This window comes from Mixophyes fleayi, chromosome 1 (assembly GCF_038048845.1).
Source record: "Mixophyes fleayi isolate aMixFle1 chromosome 1, aMixFle1.hap1, whole genome shotgun sequence".
Taxonomy (NCBI): domain Eukaryota; kingdom Metazoa; phylum Chordata; class Amphibia; order Anura; family Limnodynastidae; genus Mixophyes; species Mixophyes fleayi.
The window spans coordinates 96,314,286-96,341,729 of NC_134402.1; the positions used below are offsets into that span (position 1 = coordinate 96,314,286).

Sequence of the window (27,444 nt, forward strand, 5' to 3'; positions counted from 1 at the left end):
GCTCCTAATTCAAACACATGTTGAGGCATGCATATCACTATGAATTGGCACTTACACCTGCCCTGTAGCTGGTGCGAATGAAATGGCTGAAAATCATGTACCTCAAAGATGCCCAGAGCTTGAATTAGATTGGATGTATGTGTGCTCAACCTTGGCATGTCCTTACTGTACATTGACTACGTGCATACGCCTCTTTTCTCCCATGTTCTGCCGATGAAATCATAGGCTGTCTGAAACAATGGTAATGATTTTAACGGTGCAGATAACACCGACAATGACTATCCGCCTGTCTTCTGAAAGATCTCGATCACAAGTAATAACGGCACTGCGTTTTGATGTAATTGAAAATGGCGACCGCTACATGAGAAGTTTTCAAAGCGGCAATGCCGGCTGTCATGTAAGGTAAGTGTAACTGTTAGAGTTAGGGATCGGGTTAGGGTTAGGGATCGTCAGCCGGAATTGCCGCTGAAATAATGTAAGAAATAATCTACTTTTATTGTTTCTAGGGAGACAAGGCATCTTGCTGTCCAAAAAGCTACGAAATTCATAGGATTGGGTATAAACGTGATTAAAGATTCTCCTGCATGTTTGGCTTTGATCCCAAAGAAATAACTGATGAATTTGATGAATTTTACTCATTGATGTATAATCTTCCATGCCCTGCCTCCAGTCTGGAAGTTGTTCACCAAGCCACAGAATCTTATCTATATATCCATATATTTTACACTCATTCTTTCTCTTTAAGAACTCAAATGATATATATGCTTCTGAGAAACAGATGGTCTCATAAGCAAAGAATTTCAGATATTCAAATCTTTTTAATTGGTTTATGTTCTTGCTCTTATCTATTAAGCTATACCTTATAGCGTTTTGCATATATGATAATCTTGTATTTGTTAAATGTGGCTCTATTGTCATCTACTTGATAAAGTAATAACTATTTTGTCTTATTTTAAATTATTCATGATGTGGAAAAGAGTTGTGTTAAAACTAATGGTCTCTGAATAATTGTAAATTTAATCACATGTAGATGTAGAATTCTTTGTTCTTACAAATTAGTTTAAATACACTTATTTTTGGAACGGTTTTATTTTCCTTGTCACCATAGGAATATTCTATCATTAGGAAAATGTTACTACACACGCAGGCCTTATTATAATTAAAGGTTTTAATAGGTTTTTAACATATCTACATATACGCATTTATATTATACATTCAATTTTGTTCTCCATAAACATTCTCAGAAAGGTCCAGAGAAATGTTTAAGAAAACATGTTGAAACCTTACATACCAGGATAGGACATAGCAACACTATTGGGCAGATTCAATTACCCACAATGTTCCAACATCGCGGCTGTGCATTTTGTGCCATTTATACAGTAAAAAGTAACGCTCACTTTTGCTCACGTCTTTATGGGGCATGAGCAAAAGTGAGCGGATATTTCACTAAAAAAAAAATCACTGTGTAGTGTCTCGCGGTCGTTCTGGGACATTATGCGGCGATTTTTTTACAATTGAATCTGCCCCTTAGTATTTGACTGGGATATTCTTGTCTGGTAATGCTTTATATAATTTAGGAGAATAAATCAAGACCTTGAGGATTTGGTATCTAAGAATCTGTTTTCATAACTTTTACTAAATAGTGATGCTGCCATCTGCCAGGTGTAATGATCACATATTGTACATTCCAGTAGTGTAATACTGCCATCTATAGTGCTTTCTTATGAGTTCTTATTAACAGCATAAAAAGTGCGCTAAATGGAAGTTATTTTACATCTTGCCAGTGGACCTAGAAGCAAGTGCCCTGGTATCCTCCTACTGAAATATCTTGTACAGTTTTGGGTGCTTTGCCTGAATTTCTTCTGCAGTGGTTCTGGATGCACATACCTGTTTGACAACCTGTAATGCAAGTAAGGTAAACAATTTATCTATGTAATCATTACCTCTGTCCATAATCATTCCTTCTCTGTGTCAATATTTCATTATCGCAAAGCTAAACCTACTAATTGAACTTTGGAGGGGTACGCTTTATGATATCTGGTGGCAATGCCCCAAGATTAAAATATTTGGGAAGGCTCATTAAAGATGGCACTCAAGTTGAAGATCCTGGCAAACCAAAACATATCTTTCTTCCACTGCCCACATGTGGAAGTAACCACCAAACTGATAAACCCCATATTTTAAATGTTGCCAGCTGTCAAATGGCAACAAATGGGTAAATGTCACAGACTCCAAGCATCACTTCTGTAATTGACCAGACATGGCATATACTGTATATAAAATATATCTTCAATAAATTCTGCCCTTAAGTAGAGTGTGGAAACTCTGGAGCTCATTTTTTGTAATCAGATTACCCTTTTTATAAGTCAAACAGTCTTCTAAGTTTTAAATTTGAACCATGTAACAACGTTGCATTACTTTTGCGCACACCATAATCACCTTGTTTAGCTGTGGATGTATTTCTCATCCTCCTCTTTCTAATCTTCAGGGCATCCCTACCTCTTCCCACCTTCAATACTATCCTTTACCTTTTTTATACTCTCCCTTCTCCTTTCAATTATCATAACACACATTTAAGCATAGAGTAAACTTAGAACTATAATTAACAATAAAAGTATGCAGTACAGGCCCTCAGAACTAACATGTTTAGAGACCGGAAGAATGAAAACTCATGAATATAAGTTTTCACCTATTGTACTGTTGACTGTAATGAAACCTGTCTCAATGTCACCTGTATGGTCTCAAGCCTAATAAATTATGTTTTTGTTTTAAAAAATATATATATTTAAATAAACTGTTGAACAAAGTTTTGGGGTATTGTTTATTCATTTAAAGTTAAACATTATGTGTATGCATTATTGTGTTATCTTATCTGTACTTGTTTGATAATGGGCAGGGGTCTTAGTGAACACTGTCTATTATTGTGTTGGCATTCCTGGGGTTACAATCTTATTACCCCAGCTCCTACAGCCGAGAGGGACTGCAAAGAGCGGTGGAGGGAGGGGGGAATGTACAAATCCCCGGGATAATTAAAAGAAGACATATTGATACACTTTGCTACCTTTTATAGAGTTTTCAACAACCATATGCACAGTCAGATGTTCAAGATAGCATTAATTAAATGGTGTACTGATGTTTGCTACTTTTTTGGCAAGATTAAGTTATTTGCACATTTAGATAATTTCAAGAATATGACAAAGCTAAGACAAATGAGAACTGTTTTAGATTTGTTCTGAGAAACTTAACAATATGTACTCTGTGCCTTATAGTACACATCAGCATGCTTGTTCATATTTCAGTGCTTTCATCTTCAAAACTTTGGCAGAGTTGAGAAATAAGCAGAACACATATGAATCCCGCTGCCATGTCTTTGCATACCATTCTCAGTATAAGTTTATTTTTAGATCAATGACTGTTAAGTTAGTAATTGTTCCTCTCATTCTATGAATTTCTCTGCTCAGTCGGGAAAACGTCCTGGCTGTGCAGGAGAACAGGACCAAGTCAAAAAAATTCCACCTCCCACGTAATTCATTTTCTCACTGCCCTATATTTAATTTCCCTTATATAATTAATTTATATAGATTGAAAAAAATAATAATATACAGTATATAGCTAGCTTATTTTTCCCATAAATTGTATTGCGTTTATTTTATTTATGTGTACATTTTAAAATGTACTCTATTAAAATGTTAATAAAACAGTTCAAAATTGTCCACTAAAGTAAAAAAATGTATTTGTGAAATCAGATCAATATGGATTACTAAAAATATGGTGTAGTATATTATTTTTTACATATGTGTATACAGCCAAATGACTAAGTACCTTTTCATACACTGACTTATTTCTATAAACAACCACTTTTTAAGTAGTAGCAGTAGAAATTGAATTTAACCTCAGCCATTATGATATTAAGAACTGCTTTTCAAAATGCGGAATAATATCCTTGAGATTTGTAATTCTACACACAGGTCATTCACAGAAGTACTTGTTAATAGATAAATTCTCCATTCTTTGTACAGTCTTTTCAATCTGTCGCAATACAACTGCCACACACCTCTATGAGGAGAAAATCTATTATTATACGAAGGATCTTTTCCAAAACCGCTTCTATAAGACACAAAGTCACAAATTCACTCCACCCTATTAACTGCCTAACAATGTGGCATAAAATCATAATATACATTGGTGATATTTCCTGTTCAAACTCCATATTTCCTCAAGAAAAATTAGATGAACATTTTTAAAAAGATTCTTGGTAATCAGTTTTGTTTAGAATTCAATTGTCTTCCTAGACAAGATAGGATAAATCCTTTTTTCAATGCAACTGTTTTATTCTCTTCCACTTTTTTTTTGACCCAGTCACATATTTTTAAACAAAAATCTGAGAAAAGCTGGTAAGGAATGATAAGAGAGGCATCAGAATGTTCAGGATTGACGTCAGTGTTGGAGCATTTGCCCTAGCACTTGAAAGCTACTAATGTCTGTACATGTCTTAATATGCAGACAGTAAATCATCCATCTTTCAGCAAAATGACAGATTCCTCATAGAAAGGGTTTTGTCTAATCACTGAATTTACACTTGAAAAGGACAATCATTTGTTACTTGTGTTATCATTGTTTGTAACAGTAGAGTTTGGTGTATTGTTATTTTGACATGTTTTCAGTTATTAGACAATGCACAACGTAAAACTAAAATTTATGGCACCTGTTTGTAATATTTGCATCATTTAAACAAATAACATATTATATGAAAATATGTAAAGCATATATTATCCGATTTTGATATTTAAAGGGGGATAAACTGTAGTCCCATGGTTTTTATTGAAAATCAGAAAAGCCAGAAAATTATTAAATTGCAGCGCAATGCATTCTGCCGTATGCTGTCAATTTGACACGATTGGTGGCTGACCAATTGATGGCTGGAGCATTTTAGCTTTTAGGATAAATGATAGTATGGAGCCCTTTAATACTTGCAAGATTTTAACTGTAACATGTGATTCACACTTACACAAACATTGTCTTTTTGAAAACAAGAAGCGCAACATAAGTTAACTGTATATTTACAAGGAGGTACCATCCTACACAGCCATTTCAGTTAAGGGGCTGGATATAGTTTTTTCATATTGTTTTGTCCTATTACCCATGACAACCTACGGCTCAGTTCAAGGATCTCTTTCAGGACAGGTCGAGAACAGGAGCTCAATAAATTGTATGATTTTGGAAAGTGAATGATAAATTGCATGATAAGTAAAAGTGGGTAAATGTATTAACTGACGACTTTTTCAATTCATCGCTATTAGGTGGGTTTGCAATGAAAATTTAAAGCGGCAATGGCTTTAAAGGGTAAACAATGCCTTTAAAGCCATTGCCGCTTTAGATTTTCACTGCAAACTCGCTGAATAGCGTAGAGTTGAAAAAATTGGCAGTGAATACATTTACCCCCTATACTTGTTCTACATATTTAATGATGTATTTTGACATCATTATTGGTAATAGTGACAACAGTATGCCAGTTGTGGTTTCGGATAAATATGATTGATATTTCAAAAGTATTCGACAATTATCTCTCATTGACAGTAGCCTGTAATCCAGTAGCAGATGTAAGAGTCACACAGGAATTGGCAGTCAGTCTGCTTTGACGCTACCTTCAGCGGAGGACTAGAGTCTAACATCGTGTAAGTTTTTCGCCAGGGAACCCTGCAAGAAGGTATGGTTCTTGCTGCGAGCACCACAAGATTGCAGCCCTCTTTTCAGGTACCAGACGAAAATGGCAGGTAAGTATAAATAAAGAGTAGACATAAGGTAGATATAAGGTAAAAGGTCTAGGGAAAATTATGGTACGGTAAGGCAGCAGCCACTGAGAGAGAGGAGGGAGTTTGTAAATAGCAAGCAGCCGCCACCATCAGAGGACGTTTGTGGGTCTTGGGAAGGACCTGCTCTGCAGCGCTGAGGGGAAGACTGACAACAGTGCACCTGACCTTAGTAAGTACACTGGTATATGCGGCGCATGACAGGAGGACTTTAAAAATGAGATGTTATATATTATTAAGATTGGCTTCCAATTTATCAGACCAAATATTTATTGGTGCAGGATTTCATTACTTCCCTTTTCTATAATCTAAGTCTTATTCAAATTCGTAGTTCACTATTAGCAACTACTGATTGTTAAGCCTCTTAACATAACTTTGTGATACAGGTCACTATTCTGAAATTGTTCAAGGAATAAAATAGCATGATAAATACTTTTGGGTTGATTTTGTTTGTTTGTTCTTCAGCACAACTTATTCATTTTTCAACAGTTGATTCCACTTGATTTTCAAAAAATTTCCACCAATCTTCAACACCTTCTCTCCCCAATTTCTACATTCTTCTCCCCTGATATGGCAATTCCTCATTTTCACCAAACCCCAGCAACTGCCCTTGATCAAGTGGCTCCAGTGACACCATAGGCTTTGTTGGATGATGTGTTATTTCCCTCCATTTTCTTATTTTAAATTAAATGACTACTTTATTTTACCATTCACCTTTGCTCGTCAAACATTAAGCGTTAACTACTTAGCTATAATCTTGTTGTTTAAATGTATATGAATTTAAACTGGAAACAAAGAGTAGGAGGTAATGTGCTAGTAAAGGGTCACCTCAGACATCTTACCAAAGGTCTCCCTAGCGGACGGATCATTACTATTAGACTTTTTATAGTTTGGATGATTCCATCTACAATCTGAGGCTTAATGAATTAGCTGATAGACTTATTGAGAGATGATGTGGTTCACATCTTCTCTATAAACCTAGTGAAAAAGTTAGCAGGATGGATTTTCAAATTAATCAAGAAAAAAGAAAGACGTTGTTGCATTATTCATCTGTTACAATAAGGTTATTTTATTACATCATACTCCTAGGAATATAAGATAAATGACATATTTGAGTGTGAAGCATAATTTAAACATGTTTTGTCAGTGATGAACAGTATATAAATAATGTATTATTTTATATTTCATTTCATAATATAAGAGCAGATTTAACCATATTTGAATGAGGACAGTGATTTTGCACATAAAATCCCATCCCCCACCTGTTACTATGGACCTTGTGAAAACCTGAGAAAAGCAATTCTTGGCTTTTGAGGCAGGTTACATACTGTGAGCACTTCCTGTGGAAAGGTGAACTCCGCCCATTTGTAAGTGTACTTCTTTACTAGCAGAAACAGAAACCTCTCATGTTTTCTTGCTTTGACCTGGATAGGACATGTAGAGACTGCTGCTGGAAACTATGTTTAATAGAATTGCGGTCTGTATATGTGAGGGCTTGGGAAGGCAATTCATATTAGAACCTGGCTAGTAGGTAAAATGTAATTAAATGGAAGGTGAGTGAATCTGGAAATATATTGTTTTGCGATGGTTTGTAAATGGAGATAATGTGAATGAAGTGTAATGTGTCTTTGAATGGATGATAATTGAATCTGGATATATACATAGTTCGGTGTGGTTCTGTGTTGGTCTAAAGTGCAGTTTTGTTAGGTTATTTGAATGGAATTGTCTGAGTTCAGATAAAATGGAATTAGTGAAGTTTTGGTCATGGTAGCATTTGTGCAATGGAAATTGCAAATTCTGTGTAAAGGAAGTGTATGGTTATAGTTTGTTTAATGCAGTTTAGTGTAAAGGTATAGTAAGTACATGGAAGATATGCATGTTAGATAGAATGGTTGTGTTAGAAAAGTATTTCATTCGAAATTGAAGAAAACTTGTAGATGGTATTGGAAAGACTGCTATGCTGCTGTTGAAAAGTGTGGCTGAGATTATCACTTAGATCAGTGGTTCCCAAACTTTCTCAGTTCGAGGCACCCTTAGGGTCACCATAATCTTTCCAAGGCACCCGTAAGCCAAAATAATTACCGGGTAGTCCCGTTTTTTAAGTAGTTGGGTCAAAATGACGTAAGATGTATTTAGGCCACTTCACCATCACATTGTGCCACTTCATCATATCACTGCGCCCCTTCACCATATTACTCTGTGTCCCCTTCTTTGCCATCTCACACTCTGTGTCCCCCTCCTTCAGCGTGTCTCTCTCTGCCCCCCTCCTTCAGCGTGTCTCTCTCTGCCCCCCTTCAGTGTGTCTCTCTCTGCCCCCCTTCACTGTCCTTTACTTACCTTCTTTCCTGACGTCCTCTCTGCTGCTAATGGAAAATGCCAGGCGCTGGGAAGGTTCTGTGATGTTCATATAACTTACATACCCTCCAATAGGCGGATTGTCACTCACCGGACTGTGAGTGCCATTTCCCATGTGTTCAGGAACCGTGGCCGTCCGCCATCCTGAGGGTCTGCGCATGTGCAGCCCTTATCAAGCCTTCAATACCTGTTGCTTTTAATTGATTGGATCATCAGGCAACCCTCCCTATTTAAACCACCTGTGATCATTACCTGGTTGCCTGATCTTGGAGTCTCATTCCCCATGAGCCTCTGAAGGTGTTCCTGTGTTCCTCGTGTATTCAGCTTCTGCTGATTCCTGTTTACTGCTATTATGGTTGCCAGACCACTTCAACTCTCCTGTGTTCATCGTGCCTGCACTCAGCTGATTCCTATCCGCTGCCTCCGTTACTACTACAGAGTTCCTGCTCACTTCAACTCTCCTGTGTTCATCGTGCCTGCACTCAGCTGATTCCTATCCGCTGCTTCCGTTACTACTACAGAGTTCCTGCTCACTTCACTCTCCTGTGTTCATCGTGCCTGCACTCAGCTGATTCCTATCCGCTGCCTCCGTTACTACTTCAGAGTTCCTGATTGTCTCAACTCCTGTGTTTATCGCGTCAGCTCTCCGCTGCCTCCGTTACCACTACTACTGGATACCAGACCGCCTCAACTCTCCCGTGTTCATCATGTTTCCAGTTTCACTTACTACTGCTTCCTGAGTATTGCTTCTTTGATTCTGGATTACCTGCCGTGCGCTGCACCAACCTGATTACCGCTTCCACCCTCCAGTGGTCTCTCCTCCTGCCGGCCTTCAGCCTTCAGGTATCCCTGCATGTCGCTCTGACAGCCTGCTCTCCTGAACCGCGGTATGCATACTTTCCATTGACTTTGCTTTTGTATTGCATATCCATCTGGACTGAGTTGTGTTCTTCTCCGGAGCCTCCTATCCACTGAAGCTATTGTTACCATTGACTTTGTTTTCTATTGCCTGGATTGCTATTGAGACTTTGTATACTTCAAGCAGCGCTGGTCAGTTATTGTTGTATTGTGGATATCATCGTGGGATCAAGTTCTGTGTGCCCCGTGTATACTCTGCTTTACATTCATCTCTTCGTGCCCCTCCTCACATATATATATAGCAGTGGTACAACTTGCTGACGCAGACCACTGACTCCTGTTCCCTGTGACACCAGTTTCAAGTATCCTCTCACATAGCAGTGGTACAACTTGCTACACGCAGACCACTGACTTCCCCGTTACCTACCTTCACCTGGATTCCATTCCTTCACTATAGACAGCGGTACAACTTGCTACACGCAGACCGCTGACTCTCACTACCTCCTCGCTACTCCTGGACATTCCTCCTCACTATAGCAGTGGTACAACTTGCTATACGCAGACCACTGACTCTCCTCACGTTTCCTTGTCCATCTGGATCCTCGTGTACATTCATCTACTCACTACCAGTTGCTGCTAGTCATAAACTTTCCTCGAGCATTCTCTCACCATCTGCTGTTTCTCCTGTTCCGTTGTCACCCTGCTACCAGAGAAACCATAATACCAGCTATATTACTCTGGTAAGTCCATCATCTGGTGATATCCTGGGCAAAGACTCCTAGTGCCCGTGACAGTAAGATCAGGCCATGACAGACCCAGGTGCGGAACCTACAGCTAAAGAGATGCTGCAGCATCTGGTTACCCGTATTGAACAACAGGATGTTCGCCAGCGACATTTGCTGCGGTGTTACCGGGCGTTGGCCTCCCAGGGAGCGTCTGTGCAGGATGTCACAGCTACTGTTGATGCTCCTGTGCCTTCCTCCGTTTCCCCAGTGCCATCCCAGGTGTCTACTGCTTCCACGCTTCACCTGCCTACTCCGTCAAAATATGATGGAGACCCCAAAACATGCAGGGGTTTTCTAAATCAATGCTCAGTTCATTTTGAGCTTCAACCTCACAATTTCTCTACTCATCGTTCCAGAGTGGCCTATCTCATTTCCTTGTTTTCCGGACAAGCTCTTGCATGGGCTTCCCCTCTGTGGGAAAGAAATGATCCATTATTACAGGATAGTGCCAAATTTATTTCCACGTTTCGAAGTGTATTTGATGAACCTGGTCGTGTTATTTCCGCTGCATCCAGCATCCTCCGTCTACGTCAGGGTTCTCGTACTGTAGGCCAGTACATCATTCAATTTCGGATATTAGCCTCTGAACTTCAGGGGAACACTGAAGCGTTAATTGCCGCCTTCTGGCAGGGGCTTTCTGATAAAATTAAAGATGCACTGACTACTCAAGAATTACCTACTTCTCTAGAAGATTTGATTTCTCTTTGCCACCGTGTAGACATGAGATTTCGTGAAAGAGAGTCTGAAAAAACAACTTCATTTAAAGCACCTCTTCGCTCAAGCCCTCAAGTTCGCCCAGTTTCATCTCCGCCGATACCCATGGAGATAGGTCGCTCCAAATTAACTTCAAGGGAGAGGGACCGAAGAGTAAAAAATAGACTTTGTATCTATTGTGCTGATTCTACTCATATGCTCAATTCATGCCTTAAAAAAAATCGGGAAATGCCAGGCCCTAACCAGTTCTGGAGAGGTGAAGTTAGGGTCCCTGGAGTCCTCTCCATGTTCTGCGAAATTAAAAGTTTGTGCTTTTGATGTTACAGTTTCCTTTGCTACCAAATCCTTTAAGTCCCAAGCACTTATTGACTCTGGAGCTGAAGGAAACTTTATTTCTAAATCCCTCGTGAATCAATGGTCCCTACCAGGGATTACTTTGAAAATACCTATTACTGTGACTGCTATCGATGGATCACGCATTATTAATGGTCTCATCACCCAGAGTACGTCTCCAGTAACCCTTCAAATTGGTGTATTACACCAGGAAGAAATTTCATTTTTAATTCTTCCTGTTACTACCAGCCCGATTGTATTAGGTCTTCCATGGCTTCAACGTCACTCTCCCCAGATTGACTGGCACACTCCTCAAGTTACGTCTTGGGGGCCTGAATGTCATCATCGTTGCCTCTCTCAAGTCGTTCCTCTCAAAATACAGCAATCCTCCATTTCACCTTGTTCACCGGGACTTCCTCCTCAGTATGCTTCTTTTGCCGATGTATTTGATAAAACTCAGTCTGAACGTCTTCCTCCTCATCGTTCGTGGGACTGTCCGATTGATCTTCAACCTGGCAAGACTCCTCTCAGGGGACGTGTGTATCCACTTTCGTTACCTGAAACTCAAGCTACATCTGAATACATCCAAGAGAATCTCCAGCGAGGATTTATTCGACCTTCTACCTCTCCAGCTGGAGCAGGGTTTTTCTTCGTAAAAAAGAAGGATGGGTCATTACGCCCCTGCATAGATTTCCGTGGACTTAACGCCATAACTATCAAAAATCGGTATCCCATTCCATTAATTACTGAGTTATTTGATCGTATCAAGGGAGCCCGGATCTTTACCAAGTTGGATCTTCGTGGTGCCTACAATTTAATTCGAATCAGGTCCGGTGACGAATGGAAGACAGCTTTCAACACCAGAGACGGGCATTATGAATATTTAGTAATGCCCTTCGGGTTATGTAATGCCCCCGCTGTTTTCCAGGGCTTCATTAATGAGATCTTCCGGGACTTGTTATATGTTTGTGTCGTCGTCTATCTGGACGACATATTGATCTTTTCGCAGGACCTGCCTTCTCATCATCAACATGTGGCAGAGGTCCTTTCCAGACTCTGGAAAAATTCATTATTCTGCAAGTTAGAAATATGTTCATTCGAGTTGCCCCAGATTCCATTTCTGGGATATATTGTCTCCGGAGTTGGTCTTCAGATGGATCCAGAAAAGGTGAATGCTGTGTTACATTGGCCTCAGCCAACTATTCTTCGTGCAATTCAGCGTTTTTTAGGTTTTGCCAATTACTATAGACGCTTCATTCAAGATTATTCCTCGATTGCATCTCCTATTGTGGCCCTAACTCGTAAAGGGGCCAATACTAAACAATGGTCCTCTGAGGCTCTTCAAGCTTTCCAGTTTCTCAAAGAGTCCTTCTCCTCTGCTCCTGTTCTTCGACAGCCTGATGTGACGCTTCCCTTCTTCCTAGAGGTAGATGCCTCTAATGTTGGTTTAGGAGCCATTCTCTCCCAAAGATCGGAGCAACAAAAATTCCATCCTTGTGCCTTTTACTCTCGGGGTCTTCTGCCTTCGGAGAAGAATTATACCATCGGGGACAAGGAGTTGCTGGCTATAAAAGTAGCATTAGAGGAATGGAGATATTTGTTGGAGGGAGCTTGTCATCCTGTGACAATTTTTACTGATCATAAAAATGTGTCATATTTACAGTCTGCTCAATGTTTGAATCCTCGTCAAGCAAGATGGTCTCTTTTCTTTTCTCGTTTTGAACTAATCATAACCTTCAAACCAGCTGCAAAAAATAAAAAAGCAGACGCCCAATCTCGAGCTTTTGTGACGTCCTCAGACGTTGAAGATGGTCCCAACCACTCTATATTAGACCCCAAATGTGTTTCTCTGGCTGCTTCTTCCACTAAGGTGCTACCATTTGGGAGAACCCTCGTGCCTCCTGCTCTTAGGAAGAAAATCCTTTCGTGGTTTCACTCTTCTCGTTTTTCTGGACACTCTGGTGAACGCAAGACCTTTGAAATTCTTTCTAGAAGTTACTGGTGGCCTTCTATGAGGAAAGATGTCAAAGATTTTGTGGCTGCGTGTGATTTGTGTTCCCAGTTTAAGACTCCCCGCAGAACTCCAGCGGGTTTGCTTCAACCACTACCCATTCCTTCCAAGCCGTGGACCCATATTAGTATGGACTTTGTTACTGATCTTCCTCCTAGTAAAAACTGCAATACTATTTGGGTAGCGGTGGACAGATTTTTGAAGATGGCACATTTCGTTCCTTTGACCGGTTTACCTTCTTCATCTACTCTGGCTGATTATTTCATCAAAGAAATCTTCCGTATTCATGGATGTCCTTCCGAGATTGTTTCAGATAGAGGAGTACAATTCGTTTCCAGATTCTGGCGGGCCCTCTGTAAGACCTTGGGTATCCGATTATCACCCTCATCCTCCTACCATCCTCAATCAAACGGACAAACCGAAAGGGTCAATCAAGATCTTGAGACATTTATAAGGATGTTCTCTTCAGCCAACCAAGACAACTGGGTAGATTTGCTTCCATGGGCTGAATTCGCTCATAACAACATGTATCATGAGTCATCTTCTAAAACTCCATTCTTGTGGTTTACGGTCACCATCCGTCTTTTCCGGAATTTACTGCCCTCCCTCCCACCCAGGTTCCTGCTGTAGAGACTGTTTGTCAGACCTTCAAAAATATTTGGTCTCAGGTCAAAACCTGTTTAAAGAAAACATCTGCCAGATATAAGTCTTTTGCAGATAAAAAGAGACGGGCTATTCCACCATTGAAAATCGGAGATCGTGTTTGGTTATCAACCAAAAATATTCGTTTGAAGGTCCCATCTATGAAGTTCGCTCCTCGTTTTATTGGTCCGTATAGGATCATTCAAGTGATAAATCCAGTTTGTTTCAAACTTCTACTACCTAAGAACCTTCGTATTTCCAATGCCTTCCATGTGTCTTTGATCAAACCTCTTATCATCAACCGTTTCTCGGTCCCTCCTTCAGCACCTAGGCCAGTTCAAATTCATCAAGAGGAGGACTTTGAGATTACTCACATATTGGATGCAAAAATTTTGCGAGGAGTTCTTCGTTTCCTCGTTCATTGGAAGGGCTTTGGTCCTGTAGAGCGGTCATGGATCAAAGCAGAAGATCTCAACACTCCAGCTCTTCTTAAGAAGTTTTATTCCAAGTTTGCGGACAAACCCGGTTCCAGGTGTTCTGTGCCCACCTTTAAAAGGGGGGGTACTGTCACTCACCGGACTGTGAGTGCCATTTCCCGTGTGTTCAGGAACCGTGGCCATCCGCCATCCTGAGGGTCTGCGCATGTGCAGCCCTTATCAAGCCTTCAATACCTGTTGCTTTTAATTGATTGGATGATCAGGCAACCCTCCCTATTTAAACCACCTGTGATCATTACCTGGTTGCCTGATCTTGGAGTCTCATTCCCCATGAGCCTCTGAAGGTGTACCTGTGTTCCTCGTGTATTCAGCTTCTGCTGATTCCTGTTTACTGCTATTGTGGTTGCCAGACCACTTCAACTCTCCTGTGTTCATCGTGCCTGCACTCAGCTGATTCCTATCCGCTGCCTCCGTTACTACTACAGAGTTCCTGCTCACTGCAACTCTCCTGTGTTCATCGTGCCTGCACTCAGCTGATTCCTATCCGCTGCTTCCGTTACTACTACAGAGTTCCTGCTCACTTCACTCTCCTGTGTTCATCGTGCCTGCACTCAGCTGATTCCTATCCGCTGCCTCCGTTATTACTTCAGAGTTCCTGATTGTCTCAACTCTCCTGTGTTTATCGTGTCAGCTCTCCGCTGCCTCCGTTACCACTCCTACTGGATACCAGACCGCCTCAACTCTCCCGTGTTCATCATGTTTCCAGTTTCACTTACTACTGCTTCCTGAGTATTGCTTCTTTGATTCTGGATTACCTGCCGTGCGCTGCACCAACCTGATTACCGCTTCCACCCTCCAGTGGTCTCTCCTCCTGCCAGCCTTCAGTCTTCAGGTATCCCTGCATGTCGCTCTGACAGCCTGCTCTCCTGAACCGCGGTATGCATACTTTCCATTGACTTTGCTTTTGTATTGCATATCTGTGACAAAACGAGTGTGATATGTGAATTATAGCAAATACTTTGTATAGCCCTTCTTTTGTTTCCCCAGCTCATCAGACTACAACTGCATTGTCCAATTACATGTGGTTAAGGGGACATTGTAATTCAATTTAAATATGTATATTTTGTATTATATATTGATGACTTGAAGTAATGTTATTCATTGTCCTTAAACTGAAGCCAGGAGGGTTATGGGTAAAGATCAGGTGGTGTCTAGGATACAGGTGAGAGGGCTTGAGCTGCATTCATTCTCCCCCCTCCTTCCTCTACAGGAAGCATGGAACAGCTGGGGACCCTGTGACATCACAAAGTAGTGTAAGGGGTTAATTTTGGGAGGGGCTCACTGCTACCTTATCCTTGGAAGTAGGGGAAGCCAATTAAGCATCAATTGTTCTCCTTAGGACTAGTCCAGACGTTCTGTCTGCATCCCAGCAGGGGGCTTCTGTGAAAGGACATCTCATCTCCACTGCCCTGTCCAAACCCCCTAGTCCTGCACTGGCCAATGGGGAAGTAGAATAGATGCAGGGGTTTGTCCAGGGAGGGGAAAGACTGTGGAAATTAGACCTGTGATATATAAGGAACAACTCCAGGGGGGAGGGGGCTCATGCTTGGATTTCATTCAGGAAGGTGCAAGATGGAGTTTTGAATTGTCGTTTTCTAACTCAAGTCTATATATGCAGCTGAGAGGGATCCATGGGTCATGAAGTCTGGACAGCAGGTGACTATATCTCCTTAAGTTATTGGGGTAAGGGACAGATGATGTGGTAAATCAGCCTGGCATTTATTTACTGTGTGTACATAATATTGTAGTGTGATTTGTATGACAATAAATATACTGTTGTATGTTTATAACTGCATTTTGCCTGAGTGACCATACGAATCCTAGAAGGTACTGGGTAGCACTGGGCCAGATAAACCCGGTATCTTCACATTTTGGTGGCAAGCAGTGGGGTCACTCAGTCCCAGGTCCTATCTGGGTAGAGCTGCAGGGGAACTGTATCGTGATACATTCCAGGGCTCTGCAAAGCAGTTAGCACTAGAAACCAGTAACCACATTATCCTGAACTTACTCCTAAAGGCTTTAAGGTAGAAAGTGTCACGAAAAGCGTTGTGGGCTTTAGGCGAGGGAAGATGCCGTCTAAGTGCCGATTTGATAAGGGGAAGCGCACCCCGCCAGAGGAGAGCGGAAGATGGAACCGTGTCTCAAAGAGAGGAAATCACAGTGAGGTGATCCCTGGAAGTAAAATGGGTGTGAGCTCTAGGAACAAGAGAGCAGGTCACAGCCCAGTGTTGCAAAAGTTCCCAAAGGAAGGGATGAAGCAGTCCAGTACACCCAGGAGAAAGGCGTACTGGGATGAAGGACTGTGGCAGTGTCTGCAGGATGGGGATATGGATGTGTTGCACCACCCCACCACAATGCAGCACATTTTGGATTATTGGGATGAGGAGTGCCCAAAGATTATTATGTGGGAAGGAGCCAGTCTACAGGAGAAATTGGAGAACCTGTTGGATGTGTTCCTAATGTTGAAAGAGGAGGCAAGTGCCTGTAATTTTCGGGATGAACCAGCATGGGATGATTTTACACATGAAGTTATTTGTATTATGCAGAATCTGGCCAAGGGAGAATCCAGATACAACAATAATCAGCAATACAAACAAGACGTAAAGGGACTATTACAGCACAGGGACATGCCTGATGAATCCCCTGCAAATGTATTAATAGAATCTGTCCCATTAGCAGATTCTACAGATCCACTAGAGACAATGAGTATGGAGGAGCTGATAGTGGAATGCCAGATCCGGGGTGTACCTTACCTGTACTGCACGCACATGGATATCCTGAAACGTTTGTTAAAAGATCAGGAGAATCCCATCAATGCTTTTAGTGTTTATAGAAAATGGATGCTCACTTTAGGTCCCCACATACCTCTCTGGGAACAAATGCAATGTCTGCAACAGAGTTTTGAAGAAGCAGAGGATGAGGTATGGCGGCAAGGATTTACGGACACTGAAATGTGGCAGGATCAGTGTTATCGAGTGAATACTGAAAAATGCCAATTGGAATATCTTTTATCACACTCTAAAAAGATGGCTGCTCAGTCTGTTAATCAGGGGGAGGTCCATCCCAGTGGATTAAATACAGTTGCCCAAGCTACTATCTTGGGGGAGACTGGAGAAGAACTGCTTGGTGAGGATGTTGTACCTCTGACTACTCAGAAAGGATTAGGAGAAATTCTCCCATTTGGTGACTTGGATGGAAAAGAGCTACCAAGTAAGTACCATGTAGTAGCATCTTCTGATAATTTGCCAGTGTTATTGGAACCTGAGACTGTGTCTGAGTTAGAACAGAATTACAGAAAAGACCAGTTATCCATCCCTGTTGTGCCTGAAAAGAATTTGTTTAATGAAGTAACGCAGGATACCGCATGTGTGCTCTCCGGGGCAAGTGATGTACAGCTTTACCCAATTGTGACAGAAGAGAATCATAAACTTGCGCAACATATGATCTCAGCAGAAATCATGTTTACAGACTGTAGGACAGAATTAATGGGAGAGGATAAAGGAATTGTCATGTCAGAGGCCACTACCATGGGGCCCTGGGAAAATTACACTTATGCCTTCCCCTATGCAGAATTGGCAGATGAGGAGATGTTGACTGAGTGGGTGTCTGAGAGGGCACCAGTACAGCAAGATTCACCAGCCCCACCAGCTTTGATGCATCGCACTCCAGCTCCAAATCTGGGAATCCAGGACCCAATACCAGAGGCCTGCACTGGACCATCCACTTTGCTTTGCGGCCAGGAGGACAAGTCTGTGTCCAATGAGGATTCACACTACCCCGATGCGCCAGAGGCGAGGGAAGTAGTGCAACAGTTGGATGTGGTAGCAGGGGAGGGGAGATGCACACAAACATACTTACAGGGGCACCCACATGTGGTTTGGGAGGGGGACAGAGGATTCCCCATAAGCAAAGAATTAATGGAGCCCCCACGCTTGCCTGCCACTGGGCAGTTGTCCCTTGAGTGTTTGGGGAAGGGGGGATTGGATCTTTGCCAGAAACAAACAGACAAGGAGCCAGAAAGTTTGCCTGCCACTTGGCAGTTTTCACTTGAATATGTGGGGGAGGGGAGCATGGTCTCCAGAAACAGAGGACAGGCCAAGGGACTATTTGCAGTTGGGCAATTAAGGGTGGATAAGGCACACAAGGGATGTTGGACTACAACTCTCCTACCATGGATGTGTGCACAGGAGTGGCCCAGTTTTATTGTTGTCTCATCTTATGACACAGGGCAGCATAAACCCCCACTCCAGCTGAGTGGGAAGATATGCCTGCAGCCATGGGACCCTGGTGGGAGATTGAGGAACTGTGTACTGCTGTCTACCTTGCCATCAGACCCAGGAGAAACCACAGCAGGCCAGAAACTTTGGACTTGGAAGAAATGATTACTTGGGGCTAGGGAGCCACTGGGAAACAAGGGCTAAAAAAGTAGGGGAGGAATGTGACAAAACGAGTGTGATATGTGAATTATAGCAAATACTTTGTATAGCCCTTCTTTTGTTTCCCCAGCTCATCAGACTACAACTGCATTGTCCAATTACATGTGGTTAAGGGGACATTGTAATTCAATTTAAATATGTATATTTTGTATTATATATTGATGACTTGAAGTAATGTTATTCATTGTCCTTAAACTGAAGCCAGGAGGGTTATGGGTAAAGATCAGGTGGTGTCTAGGATACAGGTGAGAGGGCTTGAGCTGCATTCATTCTCCCCCCTCCTTCCTCTACAGGAAGCATGGAACAGCTGGGGACCCTGTGACATCACAAAGTAGTGTAAGGGGTTAATTTTGGGAGGGGCTCACTGCTACCTTATCCTTGGAAGTAGGGGAAGCCAATTAAGCATCAATTGTTCTCCTTAGGACTAGTCCAGACGTTCTGTCTGCATCCCAGCAGGGGGCTTCTGTGAAAGGACATCTCATCTCCACTGCCCTGTCCAAACCCCCTAGTCCTGCACTGGCCAATGGGGAAGTAGAATAGATGCAGGGGTTTGTCCAGGGAGGGGAAAGACTGTGGAAATTAGACCTGTGATATATAAGGAACAACTCCAGGGGGGAGGGGGCTCATGCTTGGATTTCATTCAGGAAGGTGCAAGATGGAGTTTTGAATTGTCGTTTTCTAACTCAAGTCTATATATGCAGCTGAGAGGGATCCATGGGTCATGAAGTCTGGACAGCAGGTGACTATATCTCCTTAAGTTATTGGGGTAAGGGACAGATGATGTGGTAAATCAGCCTGGCATTTATTTACTGTGTGTACATAATATTGTAGTGTGATTTGTATGACAATAAATATACTGTTGTATGTTTATAACTGCATTTTGCCTGAGTGACCATACGAATCCTAGAAGGTACTGGGTAGCACTGGGCCAGATAAACCCGGTATCTTCACAATATCCATTTGGACTGAGTTGTGTTCTTCTCCGGAGCCTCCTATCCACTGAAGCTATTGTTACCATTGACTTTGTTTTCTATTGCCTGGATTGCTATTGAGACTTTGTATACTTCAAGCAGCGCTGGTCAGTTATTGTTGTATTGTGGATATCATCGTGGGATCAAGTTCTGTGTGCCCCGTGTATACTCTGCTTTACATTCATCGCCTCGTGCCCCTCCTCACATATATATAGCAGTGGTACAACTTGCTGACGCAGACCACTGACTCCTGTTCCCTGTGACACCAGTTTCAAGTATCCTCTCACATAGCAGTGGTACAACTTGCTACACGCAGACCACTGACTTCCCCGTTACCTACCTTCTGCGTTAACAACCTGGATTCCATTCCTTCACGATAGACAGCGGTACAACTTGCTATACGCAGACCGATGACTCTCACTACCTCCTCGCTACTCCTGGACATTCCTCCTCACTATATTAGTGGTACAACTTGCTATACGCAGACCACTGACTCTCCTCACGTTTCCTTGTCCATCTGGATCCTCGTGTACATTCATCTACTCACTACCAGTTGCTGCTAGTCATAGACTTTCCTCGAGCATTCTCTCACCATCTGCTGTTTCTCCTGTTCCGTTGTCACCCTGCTACCAGAGAAACCATAATACCAGCTATATTACTCTGGTAAGTCCATCATCTGGTGATATCCTGGGCAAAGACTCCTAGTGCCCGTGACACGGATGTTATTAAACCAGGTAAAAATGTAGCAAAATTTATTGTATCAAAAACGGAAAAATTGCTTACAATTCAAATGGAAGTAAACACACAAATCAAAGGTGCCTCATAATGCATCAACACAAAGTACTAAACGGAAGGCATCAACAGGTAAAGAAAATAACCGGGCAATTAACAAATAAGAACACCAACAATGCCTATTCGTCTAAAAATAATGTGAAAATCCAAATGGCTTCCAGTTGGGGTAAAAAATAAAAATACGAAATAAAAAATAAAAAAATCACATACATGCGAAAAACCTGAGATAAACAGTCCTCCACGATGTTAATAAACTCTCTAGGGGAGATATGTATCCACCCGCATGTCTCTTAGTGCACGACAATACGATCCATATGTAACGGAGATGGGGCAATAACAAAATTGGCTTCCTCAGGATAAGATTCACAAACCCGAAAGTACTAGTCTGCCTCCGTGACAGGTCCTACTTGCATACATAAAGACAGGAGGATGTTATCCGAAAAGTTCTTACCCTTATAGGGCCCTCCTTAGGAGTCGCGATCACTAGCTTCCGACTGTGCGGCCAATCGTCCCGTAGGTGCTATAAACAACTGACTCCGTTCAATACACAGGTATCCTGAGTGGAAACGTCCCGCAAGTCCAAAAGTTTGATGAAAGGTAAATGTCGGTTCCGCCACACAATAATCAAATAAATGTTAGAATGAAGATATCTCACTCCTTAGACTTGTAAGACACCAATGTGTCAGAACCACAGTAAAAACCTGACGCATTTCGTCCCATAGAGCTCGGGACTTTCTCAAACCCCTTCACTCTCCTTTACTTACCTTCTTTCCTGACGTCCTCTCTGCTGCTGCTGCTGCTCACTGAGGCTGACGGACGTGATGACGTCACGCCCGGCAGTCAGTGAGGAGAAGGATCCGGTGCTGGATGATTTGTAAGTTTGGGTTTTTTTTGGTTTTTTTCCCCCTCTTCTTTTTCTTGCTAGGGATCGCGGCACCCCTGTGACAGCGCCGTGGCACCCCAGGGAGCCGCGGTGCACAGTTTGGGAACCGCTGACTTAGATACATAGAAAATGATTGGATTGTTCAGGAAGTGGTCAGATTGTTCAATATAAAGTTTTGTTAGACTGTTGGTTTAAATGGTAGTTTGTAACTCTGAAACTCGGAAATAATGTGGTTTATTGCTGGAGAGAATGAAATAGTTAATATGGCAGAAATGTTAAATACCATGTGTTTAGAGCAAGCTGAGTTCAGACAGTAGAGGAAATTGATCTAGAAGCTACCATGCTTGTTAAATAGATGCCATCTAGAAGCTTCCATGTGAAGGGAATGTGGATAGTGAATAATGGCTGTTGGACTTTGACTGAGATAAGTGAAATTAAATGAAAAATGGATAAATGGAAGAAGTTTTGAGATAAATGTGAGAATATTTGGAAGGTTAAAATGTGTGCTTGATTGTGTGTCTTTCTCACGCCCACAGGTCCCTCCTCACCACACACACACATCTTTCTTTAGACAATAGTCAAAACACAGACACGATGACTTGTATATTTATAAAACAGGCAATTGACTGCAATGTATTGTATGAAACGAAATCTGTTGAGTTTGCATAAATACACTGTTTACTGTTTTATAATATATGCATACGTTTTACAATTAGAATGCTAATTAATAATACAACACATTTTAAACAAAGCTACATCTTGTCTGTGGTTATTGTTGAAGAGATAAGCATAAGTTATTCTATGAATACTGGTCCTGTGGATTAAAGGGAAAATAGGAATTATATTTCTTATGTTAAATCAATTACCTTTGCGAGGAGTCGGTTGATGGTATTAGTGATAAATAACATTATTAAATGGTCATCCATACATTTGCCAGATTATTAGGGAGATTAAAACCCCAGATCCCCTAATACCTTTTTACAGTCAGAAGTATGTAGATTTTCATGTCAATGTAATACAGAAGTATGAAAGAGAAGCTCAGACAACTGTATGTACAGAACCTGTTGCTGAGGCGCTAGTCAGGTGCCGCATGGTTTCAGCTGCTGCACTTATAGCAATGCTAACAATAGGTGCAAATAGGAGGCAAGGTGAAAAGAGCAGAGTACAAGATGGCACGGTCAGGTGTGTGACAGACAATCATCATATGTTCACCTATTCACTTTATTGGCATTATTGTACTGGAAGGAAATAGGAAAAGATGACCTACCACAGTTTTCTTCATCTGCTTGGTTCCCACACTCATCCACTCCATTACAGTGCATCAACTGAGGAAGACATTTTGTGATATTGCCACAAGGAAAATATCCAAGAGGGCAGGAGACTTCTGAGCGCTCACTTTCCGAAGATGCAACTAATTTAAAAAGAAAGAGATCATGTTTCACTTATACCTATATTTTTCCTACAAGAGATTCATAAATGAAACACCATCACTGCAATAAAAGTGTGAACAGTTCTACTCTTACTTGTGATACTGTAACCACCATCTAACAAGTCATCCACTGGAATGAATATTACCTTTATCCAATCACGAAGGCCTACCCATAATCTCTAGAACAATATTTAGACTGCTGATACTAGCCTACATATATCCCCACAACTTGTTTCTTGCCTATATTTCTCACCTCACCTATACAGATATCCTCTTTTCTTGTCCCAAGACACACAAATGTAAAATAATCAAAAGTTCCCCTATCCTCTCACTTACACAACATACACTCTCTAAAACAGCATATCTTGTACTTTCCTGTACTGTCAGTAGGCTGGGAACAAGGAGTATTCTGCTCACAGCCAACCTTCTAAGTCCTCCTCTAAGATAGCAGGAGCTGCAGTACAGGTGAGAGCTAGATACAATCTATTAGAGAGAGAAACAGTTACAGATAATTTTGGAGATTTACATGTAAAATGGGTCAGGCGTGTCTAGTATATACCTTTAACCATAAAAAGTTAATTTTACTGGTAGCTTTGATATTACAAGATTTGTGTGCTTTTTTATCTACAGTTCAGTCTTTGCACCAGGTGTGTTAAACTTTAAAACCAACAATTTTCTGCAAACTAATTTCTCAGCAGAACATTTGTATGTGATGTACATTGTTTCAATTTGTGGAAACAAATTATCACCATAAATTGATCTGATACCTTTGTCTGCATTACCTCTCCCTGATATTTGTAATGTAATGTATGTAATTATGTATATGCATAACTTATGCACATCTAATTCTAAGTACAATAAGAAAAGGTCGACTCCAGGTACTTCCTGGCCACTTGAGACAGTAGAACTGTTGAAATTTTGAATGAAGGTTTTAATTCTGGCAGATCCCAGTTTTAAAGTGACTCCTAACAACCTGCCTGAAGACAGAGATTTGAACAATATTGTCCCCACCAAAAATAATTAGGGATGAGCGGGCTCGGATTTTAGAAATCAGAACACCACTGAACAGTGCCGATCCGAGCCTAATCCGAGCACTGTTCGGGTATTCCCGCTGATCGCAAAACTCAAAACGAGGCAAAACGTCATAATCCCGCCGTCGGATCTCGCGAGATCCGGATTCATATTAGTCCCAGCTTGCCGCCGCCATCTTCACTCGGGCATTGATCAGGGAAGTGGGAGGGTGTGTTAGTGGTGTCCTCTGTCCTGCTCATTCCAGTGGAGCTGTCCTGTGCTCTGTCCTTCTCAGTCCAGTGGTGGTGTCCTGTACTCTGTCCTGCTCAGTCCAGTGGTGGTGTCCTGTGCTCTGTCCTGCTCAGTCCAGTGGTGGTGCTGCCATAATTCCAGTGGTGCTGTCCTGTGTCCAGTCCAGTGGTACTGCTATATAAGTTCACTGATCCTGCAGTATAAGTCCAGTGGTACTGCTATATAACTAAGTTCACTGATCCTGCAGTATAAGTCCAGTGGCACTGCTATATAACTAAGTTCACTGATCCTGCAGTATAAGTCCAGTGGTACTGCTATATAACTAAGTTCACTGATCCTGCAGTATAAGTCCAGTGGTACTGCTATATAACTAAGTTCACTCATCCTGCAGTATAAGTCCAGTGGTACTGCTATATTACTAAGTTCACTGATCCTGTAGTATAAGTCCAGTGGTACTGCTATATAACTAAGTTCACTGATCCTGCAGTATAAGTCCAGTGGTACTGCTATATAACTAAGTTCACTCATCCTGCAGTAAAAGTCCAGTGGTACTGCTATATTACTAAGTTCACTGATCCTGTAGTATAAGTCCAGTGGTACTGCTATATAACTAAGTTCACTCATCCTGCAGTATAAGTCCAGTGGTACTGCTATATAACTAAGTTCACTGATCCTGTAGTATAAGTCCTGTGGTACTGCTATATAACTAAGTTCACTGATCCTGCAGTATAAGTCCAGTGGTACTGCTATATAACTAAGTTCACTGATCCTGTAGTATAAGTCCAGCACTACCTCGTGCAACCTTTTGGCCTAAAAACAATATTGTGAGGTGTGAGGTGTTCAGAATAGACTGGAAATGAGTGAAAATGAATGTTATTAAGGTTAATAATAGCGTAGGAGTGAAAACAAACAAAAAAACAGGATTTTAGTAGTTTTTATGCTTTTAAAAAAAAAAAAATCAAAACCCAAAACCCAAAACCTTGAGGGGGGTGTTTTGGCAAAACCCAATAGAACCCAAAACCTTAAGGTAATCAGAACCCAAAACCCAAAAAGTGGCAGGTGCACATCGCTAAAAATAATGAAATCAAACTATGGACAATTGCACTTACTCGATTAACTTCCATGTAAAAAAAAATGTCTTTAGTTTCTCTCCACATGCCATTTTATGTAAGTTTCTTTATCTTATTTTAAGTTTCACAAGTTCTTATTTTCAGTTCCTATGTTCAATCTAAAGTTCAGTCTAAAATGTTCAATACTGCGTCTGACACCTTGCTGGAGAGGTAAAATTAGTTTAGTCGTTTAAGCTATATTTAATTTTTTGGCCCCATACTTCTTCCTTATATGAAACAATTAATGAGTCCTCCAAACAGTGTTAAATCAGATAGAAGAGTCTACGTAAAAAGCTACACACATAATATACAGAACAATGAGAGTGTGCCACGCAAACAGCCGTTGAAAAATAAATACAGTGAAGTGGTACTGTGCTGTTGTCCGTACATACAACATAACAAAATAATTTAGAATTGCATGCAGAACAGAAATTAAGCAATAGTAGTTAGATATGAAAACAGAATTTGAAAAGTATTATGCTTATAAATGTATTACAATGCTAAATACAAGGCAAAAATAGACAGATACTGACAAAAAAAATTCATAGACTGCAGACCAGTGATATGACACCTGATACAATTTGGGGGCAGCATAGCTAGCCTTCAAAAGGGCCGCACATTACCATTAATCTTAGTAAAATGTTAAAAAAATAGGTTATATAAAAGAAAGAGACACATATCTGTAATAATGTATCAGCAGGCATTTTAAACAAGTGTTGAAAGTTATAACTAGTTCTATATAAGTTATATACTATTCTAGTGCAATAATAAAAACATAATATTATATTGTATTAAAATGATACCACATATAACATTAAAGATGTTGGTATGAATGACCCACAGCTAAACATGGATTTCATAAGGAAAATAGGAGCTAGGGGAATGTGAACAGAAGATAAGAAAATCAGGAGGGATTATAAGTAAGCATCACTGCTAAAGATAACAATTAGGACTAAAAAAGCCATTTAGGAGTCAAAGTGGGGTTCAACTAGAAACACTCTGAGGTAAGTAAATGATGAAATTCCCTATGGCAATAGTAACTTCCAGGAATATAGTAAAAGCAGAAACCCAAGATCATGAAATTAAGAATCTGTGAATTGTTATATCAATTTAGGGAAGATGCAGGTGGCCAATGTAATTCTCTCTTTAGTTTTCTAATATGATATTTGCATGATCACATACCTGGAAGCTTATCCAGGAGGAGGTCTTGTTATCAGGGCACTGTGTAATCTAGCCATTGCAAGTTATTAAAGAATTTGTTTGAATAACCCAGTTAAGAAATAAGTGAGAGACTGGGTATTCCCTGCTTGTGGTACATGTTTGAGTCTAATATTTTTTTTTACTTTTTGGCTACAAGTAAGTTTCTCATATTGGTGGCGACTAGGGCTGGGGAAGCCCTGAGAGTTTAGGATAGACTGCTGGGATTCTCCATACAGAATTGGGCAGTCTGGGGCTGTGTATTTTTCTTTTTTGAGTAGAGTTAAAGGGCTCAGAACAGTAGGTGATGGCTCCTGGTTTAATAAATTATATTATTTCAATATTATTTACAATGTACTATTGAGTAAGTGCACTGGAAATAGCTGGCAAAAAATATGGCTGTGAGCCTTACAGGTAGGGGACCAGGTGAATGTTCTGACAGGACGATTAGTTCCAGGGCCCCTAATGGCTGAGTTAGCAGCAGATTTTATTAGGCGGCTGGAGGACAAAATGGTGGAGAATGCTGCATTCCATGGCTCATTAACCTAGCTGGGTTTATGAGTTGGAAGGTCTTAAAAGACCAAAGGCCCTTTATTATTATTATTATTATTATTATTATCATAGATTTATAAGGCGCCAAAATGTACAGTGGGGAATAGGACATACATAAAACAAGGACACACAAGGCAAAATAAATGCAGACATGAAAACAAAGGGTATGGAGGACCCTGCTCATGGGAGAGCTTACATTCTAATTGGAAAAGGGCACAGCTAAAACAGGAGGAGTGAATGTGACTTAGAGTGGTGATGTGAATCAGGGATAATGTAAGCTTTAAAAAATAGATGGGTTTTTAGAGAATGGAAAATGTCTAAAGATTTAAAGGCTGTGGGAAAGCCTGATTGAGCGTGGTAGGGAGTTCCTTAATTAAGTAGCAGAATGGGACAAGTCTTGTAGGTGCTAGTGAGAGGTGGTAACCAGAGGTAGATCTAAAAGGGCAGGAGGTAGAGTATTTTGATGAGATATGAGATGTATGAAAGGGTGCTGTTGTTGAGGACTTTGTAGGTAAGGGTGAGTAATTTGAATTGGATTCTCAAGGATACAGGGAGCCAGTGTAGGGATTTGCAAAGTGGTGCAGCAGATGTAGAGCGGTGATAGAGGAAGATAAGTCTTGCAGCAGCATTAAGGATGTGGATTACATGTGTGGAGTGTGGAAACATGTTTAGATTAGGGATGTGCACCGGCGACTTTTAAGGTCTCGTGTTTTGTGTTTTGGATCCGGATTTTCTCGATGTTTTGGGTTCGGATTTGTTTCGCAAAACACCTGCCGAAAGGTTTTGGTTCAGATTTAAGGTTTTGGA

At 41.1% G+C, this 27,444-nt stretch overlaps 1 protein-coding gene across 2 annotated transcripts in view; it reads right to left on the bottom strand.

Moving 5' to 3' along the window:
• The window catches only part of RXFP1 (relaxin family peptide receptor 1), a 261,940-nt gene that overhangs the window by 139,878 nt on the left and 94,618 nt on the right, over positions 1-27,444 (bottom strand). For both annotated transcript variants that reach the window (XM_075198196.1, XM_075198201.1), the window contains exon 2: positions 22,355-22,498. In XM_075198196.1, coding sequence (XP_075054297.1) covers positions 22,355-22,498 — 144 coding nt within the window. The remainder of the gene's footprint in view (positions 1-22,354; positions 22,499-27,444) is intronic.